This window comes from Microtus oregoni, unplaced genomic scaffold, assembly GCF_018167655.1.
Source record: "Microtus oregoni isolate MIOR12 unplaced genomic scaffold, Mior012 000023F_ref0000262, whole genome shotgun sequence".
NCBI lineage: Eukaryota > Metazoa > Chordata > Mammalia > Rodentia > Cricetidae > Microtus > Microtus oregoni.
The window spans coordinates 14727718-14744900 of record NW_024543082.1 but is presented as its reverse complement, the minus strand read 5'-3'; the positions used below and the strand labels follow the sequence as shown (position 1 = coordinate 14744900).

The 17183-nt window shown below is 39.1% G+C and overlaps 1 protein-coding gene across 1 annotated transcript in view; it reads left to right on the top strand.

The window, feature by feature from the left end:
- Positions 1–17183, top strand: part of Myh15 (myosin heavy chain 15) — a 136448-nt gene that overhangs the window by 63183 nt on the left and 56082 nt on the right. Inside the window, exons 23-28 of the mRNA XM_041672701.1 lie at positions 3066–3308; positions 4176–4352; positions 5038–5183; positions 6705–6795; positions 9645–10034; positions 15779–15905. Of these exons, the coding sequence (XP_041528635.1) occupies positions 3066–3308; positions 4176–4352; positions 5038–5183; positions 6705–6795; positions 9645–10034; positions 15779–15905 (1174 nt within the window). The remainder of the gene's footprint in view (positions 1–3065; positions 3309–4175; positions 4353–5037; positions 5184–6704; positions 6796–9644; positions 10035–15778; positions 15906–17183) is intronic.

Here is a 17183-nt window from a genome sequence, read left to right as displayed (position 1 = left end):
TGATGTTCTTGCTATTAAATCTACCAAAAGTGAAAACAAATGTAAGTTATTACTTTTAGGAAAAGAGAATTTATTAGTTTGTTTTGGGATGTGATTTGCCAGCATACTCATAGGCTGTGTCGTAAAGAACACTTTGGACCAAAGCTGACATTTCTGAGCTGGGTTTAGCAGAGCACTTAGCAGAGAATAGCCACAGTTATTAAACCCTGTTTGGATTCCACTTGAAGATCCATACTGTTAAGAAAAAAAAAAAACACACTGTGCAGCAGTTCTAGATGAGAACTGCTGGATTAGTTACTTTCCTCTTGTCTGACCAAGAACAACTTTGGGGAGAAAAGGTTTGTTTTTGGTTTATAGTTCCATAGGGGATAAAGTTCATCACCTCAGGGAAAGACAGTGTGAGCCATGAGGAGATTCTAGCCCTTGGGAGCTGGCTGATCGCATTTCATCCACACACGGTAAGCAGAAGGAGAAGGCAGAAAGCGGGGTCGTACGCCAAAACCCAAAGTCTCAGACTAAAGGTCCTGTAACCTTCCCAAATAATACGACTAACTGGGAACCAAGTGTTCAAATGAATGAGGCTATCTATGGGAAATATTCTTCCAAACCACATACATGGCCTTTAGTTCTTCTCTTAGAGGGAAGATTGGTCTGTGGAAGCTGAAGAAATGTGAGAGACAGAAGAGCTCAACTTGAGCAAGGGAGGAGTAAGCAAAAGAGCGAGAAACATTTTAAAAGGCCATCATGGGTGATGTTGAAAATATATTGTAAATGTTACCGCTTGGGTGGGAAAGGCATCCTAAGCAGTCAGTAGTCAAGACACAGAACAAAGTCACAACACAACAAACCTATTCACGAGACTTATTGGGGGGGAAAAACCCAGGAGGGTGGCTGCCTCTGCTCAGGTGAGAAGCTGAAGAGAGCTGAGCTGTCTATATAGGCCTATATATAAGGTTTCTTGGTGGGGTGGGGGCTTTCCAGGACCGCCTAGGATTGGAGGGATTTTGTGGCCTGATCTTGGGGTAAGTTCAGGGATAGGTGTTTTTTTTTTTTTTTTTTTTCTTGTACAGTAGGGCCTGGCCACTCTCCAGCATCTGGGACTGGGAACTTAATAGAAGTCTGGGGTGGGGCAGGGCCTCGCCAGTGGAGCTCCTCAGTTGGAGTGAATAGCCAACACATATGGAAGCAAATTCCATAGAAACATCATAAAGTTTGATCTGGGGGTCATGTTGTAACTTTAAATATAATGTGTTGACAGGTGTGGGAAATATTTTATCATCTTTTTGTTTGTTTGTTTGTTTTTTTGGTTTTTCGAGACAGGGTTTCTCTGTAGTTTTGGTGCCTGTCCCGGAACTAGCTCTCATAGACCAGGCTGGCCTTGAACTCCCAGAGATCCGCCTGCCTCTGCCTCCCTAGTACTGGGATTGAAGGCGTGTGCCACCACCGCCCAGCCTATCATCATTTATTTTTAAAGAGTACAGATTGACAAAAGGTCAAAAAGGACAAAGATTTTTTTAATCCATTACTTAGTCATACTACAGCAGGATTAAGTAGACTATTTATGTGAGAGCATAGGCACAGAAGATAAGCTCTCCCGACTGTTAAACCCCAGGAAGTTGCCAAGGTGCCCCTTTCTCCAGTCCCACTGGTGTGTTTAATGAAGTGACCAGTTGACCTCCTTCTTCCGTACTGGGTGACAGGTACAGGTCCTGTTCACACACTGAGAGGGCTGCAGAAAACAGCTGTTCTTCACGTCAGCCTGTGGTGAGAAGACCAGATGTTCTCAGTGTTTCCTCAATATAGAGAGTTTCCTTGATTTACTTTGACTTTTCATTTTTTTCCTAAATTGACCTCATATTTTGATTCTTCAGCAAAGTTTCAGATTTACTGTTTTATCATTCTTCATGTTGACCTTTTGAGCCCTGTTTGTTTAGTTGGAGTTCTTTAGATAGGAGTTATACAGAATCCATGAACCTAGACTTTTACCTTTATGCTACTCTGTATTTTCTTTACTGACACAACTTACATATTATAAAAGGTTAGTTAATAAATTTCCCAAACTGTCATTTTAGTTAGGATGATAGTGAGGTCTGAAGATGAAAGATGAAGATAGTAACAGTGGGTTTACTTTCACTATAAAGAAATACCCAAGAGGATTAACTAATGAAAGGAATGGTTTCTTTTAGGTCACAGTTTTAGAGGTTGGTTATTCCCATAACATTTATGCCACTATTGTACCTTTTGGACGTAGTTCTCCAGACCAGTCATTATTGTAGCTTTTAGTGGTTACAGCTGGACAAGACTGTTGATGAGTTCTCCCCCTAGTAGCATCCATAGAAAGTTCTAGCATTTCTTCATCTATATTTCACTTGATCTACAACATGAGAACAATGGGAACAGTGATATCTGGAGACAGTACATTTGAGAGAGTAAATATAACCAGGACTTATGCTTTATATGCATAACTCGCGGAGTTTGCGGCTGGCAGAATCATTGAAGCAAAAATTGGAATTAATAGTGAAAGTTAATGATTCATAAATTTGTGAGTTCTAAAATCAGCCTGTGAATAAAATGTACTGCTTAGCTCAGTTTATAGAAATACATACTTAACAAAATATATCAGGACATTTATAGCAATGTTATAAATATTATGTTGTACAAAAGAACTCTATTAAATAATATTCTAAGCAGTTGTCAGTCTATATGTCCATATCAGTTCTTCTAGGTGCTTTGATTTATATATGGTGCACTTTGTTGCTTTTGGAAGCATGCTAATTCTCTTAGGTCCCTGGGCTTCTATTAAGTGCCCTATTAGATGAGGTCACTTAATATACTAAATGAGCTTGAAATATAGATGGCTCTTCCATACACAAGCAACATCTTTACTTCCCAATAACAGGGTTAGGAACCTGGAAATGCTATTTCAGCTGCCTATGAAAGGTAGACAAAAGTCCTGGGCAGAGGGCAGGAAATTATCTCTTTACTGTGTGTTAAACAGGTTCATCAACCAGCTGATAAATTACTTCCAGTTGTTGGCAATAATATTCGCCTTCTTCTTATGGCAGGAACAAGAGACCCTAGCAAAGGCTGAGGAGCAGTGTGAGTCACTGATTAAATCCAAGATGCAGCTGGAGGACAGAGTCAAGGAGCTGTCTAGGAGGGTGGAAGAAGAAGAAGAGATAAATTCTGAGCTGACTGCCAAGGGGCAGAAACTGGAAGATGAATGTTGTGAGATGAAGAAGGAAATCTATGACCTGGAAACAATCTTGGCCAAGTCAGAGAAGGAAAAGTGCGCAGCAGAACACAAGGTCCTTTTCCTGTGGTGTTAGGAAAACTTGGCTCTTGGATACCAGAAGTGCTCTGTTAATTAACGCAGTGGCCTGCAAATTCAGTGATGAATGCTAGAATCAGCAAAAATCTAAGGGTCTGATGAACTGTATTTTTCCTCCTCAGATTTCTAGTTTGAATTTATAGGACCCTTTTAATGTACCAAATAAACTATTATTGCTCCAAAAATCTAATAGAGCAAACTGGTTTCATTGGGCCTTTAAGCATCACTTTTAAAATGAGAATGAACATGATGACCTTTGCTAAAAGGTAATTTGGGATATGCCTACATCCCCAGATTTAGCAATGATTACGAGTCTGAACTTGAAGTCATCTCCTTAATTTCAGTTAAAGACGTTGACTTTTTCCTTTCGCAGTGGTCTTTAATTTGTGCTTCTATCTGTGGGTTGACTAGTGAGGAGTTGGAGTGAAACCTTTGACAAGCCTTCATTTCCAAGACGAAACTGTACTTAACAGATGATCCAGCAATGGGTTTTGTGGTGCTTTCCAGTGGGACAGACAGCAGCTTCCACCTTTACAATTGTTGTTTGTTGCATCCCATCTTGAAACCGCTACTCTGTGGGGGCACTGAGGCATCATGGTAGCACATGTTCCCCCAGATCCCAGTGATATTGTTATTATACAGAATAAGATTGGAAAATAGTTTGCATATTGGGTTTGGTGGCCATGGTAGATTAAGGATCCCGTTTTGTGGGAAAAATTGAATTTAGAGGAAATGGCTCTTGATGACATTAGATGCCTGATGAATATTTTGGACTATGAAAGGGAAACGTCCTTGGTGTTACAGCCAACTTTCCAGGGATGACTCTCCTGTCATCTTCCCACAGGTCAGGATCCTGACTGAGGAAGTGCACTCTTTAAATGAGGAAGTCAGCAAACTTACCAGAGCAGTGAGGGTTGCGCAGGAGGCCGAGCAGCAGACCCAGGATCATCTGCACATAGAGGAGGAAAAACTCAGCAACATGAGTAAAACGAGCCTGAAGCTGGGCCAACAAGTTGATGCGGTGAGCAGCAGCGGGCTGACCAGTTGGCAGTCTGTCTTCAGACATGTCTCTCAATTTTAGTTAATTAACCTAACAGGTCCATGATAGCTCAGTAACAGAGTGAACTCCCTTTATTATGCACCAGTAGAGGTGTTTTATTCTTAACATACATAAAGACCACAACAGTATGTGTGTAAGGCAAGCAACTTTCCCAAGAAGTGATCAAATGGACAACTGGCCACTCGCTATTCTTTGCCACTTTAAGACAGATCTTATCATTTATAATCCGTAAAACATTTACCCATCATTGATTTCTAGATTTTTTTTTTGGTAACCTACTGATGCATGTAATTTTTATTTAACTCTTTAAACTTTAAAATGATGTTCACTGTTTGATTTGTTTAGTGTGTGCGCGGGGGGGGGGGGTGTATACATTTCAATCATGCAGAAGTCAGATTACAACTTAATGGGAGTTGATTCTTTCCCGCCAGGACATGGATCCTGGGGCTCCAACTCAGATCTTCAGACTTGTTGGCAAGTACCTTTGCCTGCTGAGTTCTATTGTGGGCCCTAAAATGCTTCTATGTACCATTTAACAAATGTTCTCAGACTTTTCTTTTTCCAGAAAGTATTTAATGTTGATACCTTCAATAAGGTATAAACTCTGACTTTTCTTTGGGTAAACAGTCTTTTTTTTTTTTCCCAGTTGGAAGGTGCCCTTGAACGGGAGAGGAAAGCCAGAATGAAGTGTGAGAGGGAGAAGCTCAAGCTGGAGAGGGAGTTAAAGATGAACCAGGAGCGAACAGAGAACCTGGAGAGCAGCCGATGGCAGCTGGCAGAACAGCTGAGGAAGTAAGCACCTTTCAGTGGCCAAGGGATTCTGGGAATTTTTTTTAGAGTAAAGACTTTATTTTATTATTGAAAATTGATTCTTATACAAAATATTCTGTTTAATAAGATAAGACAAAAACCATCACTTTGAGGTCGGACCAGGCAACAACAGAAGGAAAAATGTCTGAGGAACAAGCACAAGAGGATTCTGAGAAAATTTTAAGACTGGGAGGAGCAGTGTTCTTGTTTTATTTAGCATGAGATTTCTAGGCCACTAGATTAAGATGCAAGACAGTGACTAGAAGCTTGGGAAAGGGATATTTTCAATTTGATGGACTCTATTACACAGTTGAAAAAATAAAAACACAATCTTAAGGGCATAGCAGAAATCATCTACCTAGAAGGTGAAAATTTTGGAAGTAGTAAGGCATAGGAGAGGTGAATTATGAAAATCTGAGTCTATGAAAAGTGGTCTACTTCTTTTACTTGTTATAAGACCAGTGGAAAGATGAACGTAGCAAAAACCTGACTGTGATATGAAGCCTGGGAAACTTGATCACTTAATGTTTTCTTTGTCAGGTACAAGTGCATTAGTATTTATGTTGTGTATCTTTGCAGACTATATAAACATTAATTCTTAAAACATAATATATTACATGATAAAAATTATGGAAAATTTCCATCAGTTCCCTTAATTCTCTGTACCCTATGGAACTGACTGGAAGATGGCTTTCTGTCTAATTCTGCTGCTGATGAGATGCATTTTAACAGTTTATATCCTTTATATTCTAGAGTTTTTTTTTTTAAATAACACTTCTATAAAATAAGTGAAACAAAAGTAAGATCCAAAACAACGTCAAAACTGAGAACATATCAAAGTTTGGGTTCCCGGTTTATCAAGTGAACAGCTTTGGGTTTTTGGCTTTGCTTGCATGCGCATGTTGGCCTAAAACATGCTCTTGGCAATAATTGATGAATTTACTATTCCTAATTTGCTACACTTCACATGTGTCTATGGTCACCTTACGAATATTAGAAACTGCTGACAAGACTCCCTTTGTAGTCAGTTTGTCAAAGCGAAGATTATACTCCACACCTTTGTAGGCTGTATGGTAGAGTTAGAAAATACTGAGTGTGTGTCACAGGCTGAGTCTAAAGTAAACTCTATGTGGGACCATGTATAAGCATGTCTCTTTTGTTATTATATGGGTCAAGTTATGTTATATATCTATACACACATCTATTCCTACAATATGATAGATTCCACAGTAAAAACTGAAACTATTCCTACTGTTTTACATATCCCTTCACACACACAAGACATTTGTGAATACTTAGAAAAAAGTTTAGAAGTAGAAGGATGCATACCAAACATGTGATTTTGATTTATAGAAAGATGTCAGGGATTATGTATTAGTCATCAGATCAAATGTAATGTTTATATTTTTACAGTAAGAATTCATATGCTATTCTACAATTTTAAAGTATTTGAATATATGTTATTATTCTGACACATTATCATTGTCACATTTTCCTAAACAGGAAAGACTTCGAAATGAGTCAGATGAACTCAAAAGTGGAGACTGAGAAGAATCAGGTATCTCAGCTTCAGAAGATGGTGAAGGAGCTTCAGGTATTCAGTTTTCAGATAGCTCTATGTACCAGTGTTTAGACCCATGAATAATGGTTGGCACTCCCATAACCCATACCCGTAGCCAGCTGTAGACAGCGGGAGTAAAAAGCAGCAGTTAAGAAGGTAAATGGCCTCCCACAACTTTGTGACCCTGGAGGGATAATTACCTCTTAAGCTTAAATTTCCTTCCCATGAGAATAATACCAAGTAGCTTGTTCTTTGAACTTTTGCTATGGATTAGGCCTTTTACTAAATCCTGAGCACATAATTTTTAACACATTAATCTTGACAGCTTTGAGATCAAATTATTAAATTCAAAGATATGTTTATGTGAAAAGAACAGTACATGACCTGCTGGGTCATTAGTTTAGTGTTTAACTTTTATGGTTGGAAAGCAATTAATTTAAAATTCAACAGATTCTATAGCTATTCATAAACCCAAAGCATTATTTGATAATGGACAGCAATTTCAAAGTTTCAGACTAAGTCATTATTTTACACTACATCTCCATGTTATAAGGCAATTAAAAGTAGTTATGGCTATACACATATGCAAACACATATGTGGCGTGTTTTTATAGATGTCTTTTATGTCACACTAACATCTCAATAATCCCTCCTTTTGGTGTTTATCTTCTGGGATATTTTTTTTTTCAAAAATGTTCTGGTTTATTTTCCAATTTCTGTTTCTTCTTCTTTTTTTTTTTTTTTTTTTAAAAAAACAAGTTTCCACCTCCTCCCAGCCTCCCATTTCCCTCCCCCTCCTCCCACCGTTCTCCCCCTCCTCCCACCCTTCTCCCCCTCCTCCCACCCTTCTCTCCCTCCCCCTACTCCTCTCCCCCTCCGTCTCCAGTCCAAAGAGAAGTCAGGGTTCCCTGCCCTGTGGTAAGTCCAAGGTCCTCCCCCCTCCGTCCATATATAGGAAGGTGAACATCCAAATTGGCTAGGCTCCCACAAAGCCAGCACATTAAGTAGGATCAAAACCCCGTGCCATTGTCCTTGGCTTCTCAGCAGCCCTCATTGTTCGCCATGCTCAGAGAGTCCGGTTTTATCCCATGCTTTTTCAGTCACAGTCCAGCTGGCCTTGGTGAGCTCCCAATAGATCAGCTTTAAGCCCAATAAGGAAAGCAGTCTCATTTCTTGTGAATGTGCTTTATTTTCAGAAACAACATTGAACACCAAACATTATATTTTCTAGGTATATCGTCATATGACACTTGACTTTACACAAAATAAAATAAAACTCTCAATTTACCCAAAAAATATGCCTTAATGACTGTAAGGATTATTTATGAAGAAACGCTTCTGAGGATTTTGAGGCAAGCATAATATTATTTGAGAAATGGTAGATATTTCAGTTTCAATAATTAGTTGTCAGACAGCACATTTACTTGTGGATAAAAATTAAATTTTAGAAGCACTTGCCCTGGGATTCCTTGCAAACGAAACTGGTGGACTACTTAGCTGGCATGGCCTAGAGAAATAGCTTTCTCTAAGCCATTTTATTTAATGTAAAGGAAAACATTTTCTAAGCAGTCTTTCCTTCTCTCCTAACCTGTGTCTATTTCTTTACAAGATTAGTGAATATCTCTGGCCTGGTAGCACTGAATACAGTGACTCTCTAGAGGTTTCCAGGGCTTGTTGCCTCTTCACTGGAGTGTCTGGAGCTCTAAGTGTTCCATCAATACTTCCCCTTGCTAATGCCCCTTCCTGTAATGGTATCCCAGATGACTATTCACTTCAGTAGTTCCTGTTCTTCCACCAATTCTAATTCACTGCTGCAAACCTACTACTTGGAGTCTGAAGACTAAGAAACAAGCTGACCAACTTTGCTTGCCATGTGTGTAGGGTTGAGTAGATGTCATTTTTTCTTTTCTTTTCTTTTTTACTTTATTACATTAAAAAAATTCCAACCCAAGTTCCCACGCCCTTCCCTTCTCCCACCCACTCCCTACAACCCTCCCTTCCAATCCTAAAAGAGGACAAGGCACCTTGACCTGTGGCAATTCCAAGGCCCTCTCTACTACATCTAGGTTGAGCAAGGTATACATCCAAAGAGAATAGGATACCAAAAAGCCAGTACATGCAGTAGAGACAAATCTCAGTGCCACTGTAAGTGGCACTTCAGTCTGCCCCAACTGTCAACCACATTCAGAGGGACTAGTTTGATTTCATGCTCGTACACTCACAGTCCAGTTGGAGTTGGTGAGCGACCATTAGCTCAGGCACACTGTCTCAGTGGGTGAACCCCCTCATGGTCTTGACCTCCTTGCTCATATTCTCACTCCTTCCACTCTTCAGCTGGACCTTGGGAGCTCAGTCTAGTGCTCCAGTGTGGTTCTCTGCCTCTATTTCCATCTGTTGTTGGACGAATAGATGTTACTTCAATTCAAGTTGCTTGAATGGGTATTGATTCTATCGTCAGTTTTTTAGAGTCTGTAATTGTTGAGATAGTTAACAAATCCCCGAAAGATATTGTATACATAAGTCACTATGTTATATTTCTATAAGCTCCCTATAAAAATTGTTCTTAGCATAAGAAAGAGGTCCTTTTTTTTTGAAAGAGGGAAACTCTACTAAGAATCTCTCTCTTTGTATAATTTAATGATACTCTCTATAATGTAGGACTGGGGATCTGGAAGAATTGAAAATTGTGCTTATGTTTCTTGGTATTGCTTTGGAGAAAAATTGATTAATTTCTTGGTGTTCAATTTCCTTTAGTTATAAAATAGAAATGGAAAATATCATCGTTGCTTTCTAAGTTGAGACAAAATTAATGTAATCACTTTGTTGCATATGGAAGTATATCACAAGTAGTTATTACAAGTTGAAATTATTTCTTCCTCCAGGCTCACATATTAAATTTGAAAGAGGAACTGGAAAATGAAAGGACCACCAGAGCCAAGGTAGAAAGAGAGAGAGCTGACCTCACTCAAGACTTAGAAGATTTGAAGGAGAGGCTGGAAGAGGCCGGGGGGACCAGTTTGGCTCAGATGCAGATAACCAAGCAACAGGAAGCAAGATTTCAGAAGCTTCGCCATGACATGGAAGAGACCACGAGACACTTTGAAGCAACCTCTGCCTCTTTGAAAAAGAGACATGCAGAGAACCTTGCTGCGCTTACAGGCCAGGTAGAACATTTACAGAAGGTGAGGCAGGCGCTAGAGCGAGAAAAGAGTGGTCTGCAGCTCCAAGTGGATGACCTCCTGACCCGTGTTGAGCAGATGGCCAGAACAAAGGTAGACATTTCCAAACGTTCCTTATAGATATCTGAACATGGAAGTGTCAGGGGAGGGGAAGGCACAGAAAATTCAGAAGGATCACTCGAAATGTTTGCTAATGGAAGGGGCAAGTGTTTCCTGTGTAAGATTACAGTGACTGAACCTTGCCTTTCACATGTGATGCATGTACTGAGTTATAATCCCAGTCATCTTGGCATTTTCTAAATTTCAAGACAGGGTCTCATTACGTTGCCCAGGGTGGACTGAACAAACTCTAGCTAAGAAGGGCTTTGAAATTGCAACAAGTTTGAAGTCATGCTGGTTGCCCTGCCTGGTGACTCCTGTGCATTACAATAAATGGAGAATTGAAATTCGCCAATACGACAGATCATCTGTAGTTCTGTCTGAACTTCAAAGCTCTTCAAAACATACTTTAAATTTAAGGTAGATATAACTACATCCTCATACTTCCTGTACTTTATGGACCTACATAGTTAATAATATGTGGATGTCATCAAAGAGAGCCTGTTGAAGTGTTGGTTTGAGCCACATATGGGTCGGCAGGCGAGACGAGCATTGCTATGCAGGCAGTAGACACTTGGAATATCTTTGTACAGTGAGTCTTGAAGTTCACCAAACGTCACAGGCCTCTTCTTTGAACTTCTTGGCACTTGAGGCCTTCATATTCTGACCTTGTGCTGGATGGAGTACCAAGTGTGAGGCTCATGTACTAGCTGTTCCAGTTGGTTCAACAGTGAAATATGCTTACATTCATGAGAGCACAGATGGTTACTGAAAATAGCAAATATGTAAACAAAAAATTTCGTTGTTTGTCTTTGGAAGTTGCTGAGAAATTAAATAACTATTTTGAAAACTCACCTTGCAATAAAGCATCTAGTCTACCCTCCCTCTTACTCCCACGGGGGTCTGTATAAAGCTTATCTCTTGCTCTTTCTTTTCATCCCAGCAACCTGTCTTTACTTCCCCAGACTTTCCTGAAAGTTCACTTAAGTTATTCTTTCAGAAATCAGTAATGACCTCACTTTCAACAAGTAGCATATATAAAAGCAAAGCCACCATGGCCACCTGCAGTACGTTATTCCCTTTGTGCATTTCTGTCCCTGGCACCAGTTCTTCCAACCAGTCAGGCTCTAAGCCTCCGTCACTTGCTTTTTTCCTGTTCTTTGTTTTCCATTTCCTTATTGAAGCAGGCCAATTCTTCATTGTCTTTCTGATTTTCCTCCCCATTTTTTTATTGGTCTCTTATCACTTAGCAACTGGACTGCTAAGTGATTTCCTAAATTATGTTTTTTTTTGTTTCTAATCTTTCATTAATCCAATACATCCCTATATTATATTATACTTCTCTAAAGTATGAATTTATGGAATTATGAACTCCAAATGTCTGCCTTCAAGATAACCCATCATCAGGTTCAGATTCTGTTGCCACCAGTTCTAGATTCCATTCCTTTAGTTCATTTTCACACAAATTAAAATGCCTTTCACCAAATATCTACTTTTCCATCAGTTCTCTCTCTCTCTCTCTCTCTCTCTCTCTCTCTCTCTCTCTCTCACACACACACACACACACACACACACACACACACAAACACACACACACACACCTGTCCTTCTTTTATTTGTTTATTCATTTCTTGCTAGTTTTTTTGAGACAGGGTCTCATCATTTAACTTTGGCTAGTCTGAAACTCACTAATTCACCATGTAGACCATTTTGGCCTTGAACTTACAGATCCACTTACCTCGGCCTCCCAACTACTGGGACAAAAGGTGTGTGCCACTACACCCACTATCTATTAGGTTTTTCTATGCTAATTCTCTTCTCTGAAATATTTGTTTATTTCTGTATTAAAATTTTACCTGCTCTAGAATTATTGTAGCACTTTTGAGATATTTGTTCTTGCATTTCATAGTCTTTTAACTTGAAGGAAAGTGTCTCTAAAGCAGAAACTGAAGCTTATTTTGCTTATATTTGCAGTGCCTTGTGCAACCTGTAAGTTGCCGACATATGCCTTTTGCCCAAACATCACATTTAGACAGCAGAGACTACGTTCATCTCCTAATTATATGCATGTGTGTACACAATAATGACTTTTTTTGCTGCTTTAAATAGCTTTAATAATATAAATTGACTCTGTGAACTGAGAAAATAGCTCAGTAGGTAAAGTTGCTTGCTGCCTGACAACCCAAGTTCAATCTCTCTGCCAGTTGACACATACAGGCAGAAGAGAACTGACTTCAACAAGAACTCTGTGGCACTTGTGCCTGTGTGTGCTCAACGTGCCTGTGTGCATGTGTATGTACACACACACATGCAATAAAAACTTAAATTGTGCTCTCCTTCTTAAAAGCATAAATATTATACTGAACTTTTATTTGGGTTGTTAATTTTACCTTTTTGCAAGTTATAATGGTAAGAATGTCAGTGTTCAATGGAAGTTAAGGCATTTTCAAATGAAAAGTATTTCGATAGAGAGCCCCGGGGCGATTTAGAAGTGACAGAAATTCTCACAGTTGTTTTTTGCATTTTTTGAAATGTGTCATATTTAGTCATCTTAAGAAAGAGAATTAAGATGAATGTGTGTCTCATTAATTTCCTCTTCTCCCATATCAAAATATAATATTTATCGTTAGGCTTAAATTGAAGTTCTTTTTGAAGTTACAGTTCTTTTGCAAGCTATATTCCTATAGGCAACTTTTAGATAAATATCCATATGTCCTGTTTATGAAGTACTTTATTGATAGAAACACTCTACCAGTTGCTAGCACTTGTAGACACACCCCTGTGAAGCTATGCCTAAAGGAAACATTACTTTTCTGTCTCCCCAGGTAGGTTGATAACTTGCATGTATGTGCAGCTCAGCAAGCTGTCATCACATGGAAGACTCCTAAAATCCTGCCACCCTGTGACTCATTTTCTTCCTTTTTTCCAGTGAGAGGCGTTATAAATACCCATCACTTTTCATTCTTTTCATACAAATATGTAACACAGTACACCCCAAGTTATGAACATAAGTGCGTCTTAACAGCCCTCTATGTTATTCTTAAAAGCAAGCTCAGTAGTATCTCACTTTCTACAAATCAGTACACATAAATTCAGACCCACCACCTCCTCTTGAAAGCGGTGTTTCCTTTGGCATCCCTATCCCTGGCATCTACTTTTTCCTGGTTCTCCATTTTTAGTAGAGACATCCAATAAGTCCATGGGTTAGTGTCATTTCTCATCATAGATTTAAAATATGATAGTTTATATAGTAATATAATATAGTAGTACATTCTCCAGGCGCCTAAGTGGCCCAGGACTTGAACAGTGTGTGTCAGCCAGTGCATCTGGCAGGTAATCTTTAGCATCTCCTTTGTGTTCACTCCTTCATGTGATAGATGTCTAAGATGTAATATTTTATGTTTTCTTTCATATTTTTCCTTTCTAATTACATCCACACAGGCAATTTCAGCTCAAATTTCATATCTGACACTTACTGTCTGTCTTATGTAGTCAGGATAATAAGTCTCCTGGATACTGGTTTCTTTTAGAAAACAAAGCCACCTTCAACTTCTGAGGACTAGTGTGAGAAAAGAAACAAATGTGCCAGCTGAGATGGTCAGAATCGTTGTTGGATAGGTGACCAAGCATATTCAACATTCAAAGTATGGTTTGCAATTGTGGGTGACCTAAAAATGGTTACATGAATCATGGTTGCATCTTTCACTGTGTAAAGGACATTTGTTAATTAATTAAGCACACCTGGCAGTTAACATTAACACAATGGCCACCATTATAATAGTGGTATTGTATGACAACCTGGTGGTTGATTTTCTGCCAGCTTTGGCTTCTCAACTACCAACAAGCCTGTGTGTACTGTAGAGCATCTGTAAGCTGGGACTTCATGGTGTTTTTTGTCAGCCTTCCAAGAGATATGTGCTGAAATTGGTTCTCCTTCTTTGCTAATCTTTGGGTGATATCCTATCCAAATAATAAGACAAATACTTTGGTTGTATTTTAGGGAGAAAATTTGAGTATGATGTTAGTATGAAGTCTCTACTTCAGCCAACCTTTTACTAAATTATACAATAATTTGAATGCTACAGGTATTTATTAAGTGTCCATTGCATGCTGGGTATTCATTTGGGGATATAAGAGGATGCAAGTTAGTAATTGGTTGTGGGAACTTTAGAATACTCACTTGCATAAACTTAGAGAGCTCCAATACAACAATCCCCAACACAGCACATGCTCCAACCAGAAATGGCTCAGATGCTTCTCACTGGTCTTATCCTGGAATGCCTCTAAATTTGCCTGACTGCTACCATTAGTCTTTTATCACAATTAAGCTAACACTGTAATTATCAGATTCACCACTGTTTCTCACCTTTTCACCAGCTCTCAGTGTTTCCTCAAATGCCAGAGTGTATGCTCTTGCATCTCCTTATTTAATTTCTACAGTGTCCTCTCTTTAGAGAGATAATGCATTTATGTGACCTTTTTTTTCAGAAATTGAAATTTAATACATAATATAAAGAGCCTAGGAAAGGTTCATTAGCTTCTGCTGTGGTTATTTTTACAATCACTGTCATTAGTAGGGAAAAGAGAAGGCACCCAAAGATAGTTTATAGATGGCTTTCACAAAGACCACAGTTTAGAGTGTATAGAACCACAGAGCACACCCATAATTTATCATTTCTGTTCATATAAATAATGAGAGTGAAAACTACAATTAATTCTTAGGTAGCCATCCACTCGTATCTTGTATTTCCGCCTCTCTGAGACCCTTGAGAGTCAAATTACTCACATGAGTTTCCAGAGTGTATCAAGAATCTAGTGATTAGACTGGCTGCTGAAATCAGGGGGAAGTAGGAAGGCTAATATATCCCCTTCAGCAAGCATGAAAAACCAATTCAGAGAAGCTAACGATTGAAACCAAAATGTTAGCAGGATTGTTTTGAGCCTCAACCCTCTTGACCAGAGGGTGCAGTTTCTTAGGTAGATTTTTTTTGCTAAGCTATTGGAGTTCAGATCTGTGTAGTTTCTCCTGTTAACACTGCTCATTCTTGTAGATTTCTTTCCCCTCTCTACCCATCTTTTTTGTTTTTTTTCTCTGTAATATATTTAAAGTTTATTCTAGGCATCATGATCTGAGATTAAGGAGAACATTTACCCCCAAAAACATTTTAATGGAAGGGAAAGCTAACTATTTAATATAGTACTAAGAAATTATTATATCTGACACTATATTGATATTTAACATGCTTCCTTCTCTAACAGACTGCAGAGTTCTAGAGAGGTTCCTAAGAGCCAGGGAGTTGGATTTCAGTCTGAAAAGCTTTGACTTTTTTTTTCAAGGTGTTAGCCTTAGAATTTGTTATGCTTGCTTAATTTAAAAGATATATTTTTGGGGCCGGAAGGTGGTGACCTACACTTTTAATCTCAGAACTCGGGAGGGAGAGGCAGGTGGAACTCTATGTGTTCAAGGCCAGCCTGGTCTACAAGAGCTAGTTTCAGGACAGGCTCTAAAGCTACAGAGAAACCCAGTCTCAAAAAAACCAATAAAGAGAGCAAGAGAGAGAGAGAGAGAGAGAGAGAGAGAGAGAGAGACATATTTTCCTAATGCTGCTCGTGGCCTTTACTCCAGAAGCAGAAGAACTCATACAGGCCCCAGAGCAAACCATCACCACCCTCCCAAGTAGTTAGTAGTCCCAAGTGGACTTTTTCTGACAACCCTAATCTTTTTTTGAAACTCACAGGCAAATGCTGAGAAACTCTGTAGTGGGTACGAAAGGCGCCTGAATGAAGCAAACACAAAACTGGATGAGGTGACTCAGTTAGCAAATGACCTGACAACACAGAAGATGAAGCTACAGGGTGAGAGTGGTGAGTAGGTGTGAGTTTCCCCTGTGAGTAATCCCAGAGCCTCATGAGGTACAGCGGAGGTGGTAAGTACCCATACACCACTGGTCACCGAATGGTTCTTGGTTGATGGTTAAAGCCTGGGGATTACCTTGCAGATGTGTCCAATCTTTTGGCTTTATAGCACAATAGTGACTTTTCCAAGGTCATGCTCAAGAACCGTACAGTCTAGATACAAAATATATTATCCCACAAAAAACTTACTCGACAGTTTAAGTTTATAGTTTTGTGTTGAGCCATAATTATATATATCCTGAGGGAGATTGAACATATCTGAATGGCATGCTTCTTGGTTGGAAAAGGTCAGCACTCTGCTGCTTTAGGATGTCCTGCTGAGAAGAAAAGCAATGTGAAATTGTCAGAGTAAGTCTCACGATCAGAAGACAGCAGGACGGACTGTCCACACTGCCCATTAGACATGATTTTTTTTGTATGACTTCTATCTCCCTGGATCACTTTTAATAAGGAGCCTATGCCACATTTATACTCAACAAAATCCATAACTGATGCAATAACATGCTTTTTTTTAATGTTATGTCTGGCATCTTCTACCTGTTGCTTCTCCCAGTCTGCTTTAGCAGCACAGACCTCTATGGTGTGTTATAAACTCCAGGAACATCCCTGACCTCGAAAAATTATTCATTCCATGGACGCTCAGAGATGACGGTTAACCAGTGGCTATGGTGGGCAATTTAAGACACCGCTTAGATAACATAGTGTTTGGACACTGTCAACCCACTCCCTCAATGTCCTTCTGTACTACTTTTTCCTTCACACAGACTTCCTACTTGACTTGGTAACTGTCCTCATCTGTCAGAATATGAGTTCAAAGACGGGAAGGGATTCTGTTTTGTTCACTGACTTATGTCGGTCACTTAGAACACTGTCTGGCAGTTGGTGTTCTATAAATATTTGATCAAAATTAACTGTAGAATAGTGTCCCATGGTTGTTACTACCAAACATTACTGGTTATTTAAATTTGTAAATTTTTATATTGTAATCAATTTGGGGTTTTTAAAATGTAGCATAAAGTTTTTTGTGTCTCATATGCTCAGTCATTTGCAATGCCTGTTCATAATCCTTCAAAGAAATGGACAGCAGTCTAATTAGCCTTACATTCCTTTGTTTACTGCAGTTAGCACATGAGTAGATATCTGTCTATTATTTTAATTACTTTTAGTACAATGTATTTGTGATGTCCAGAGGTGAACAGTTTTAAATACTGAAGGTCATAAGCTTTA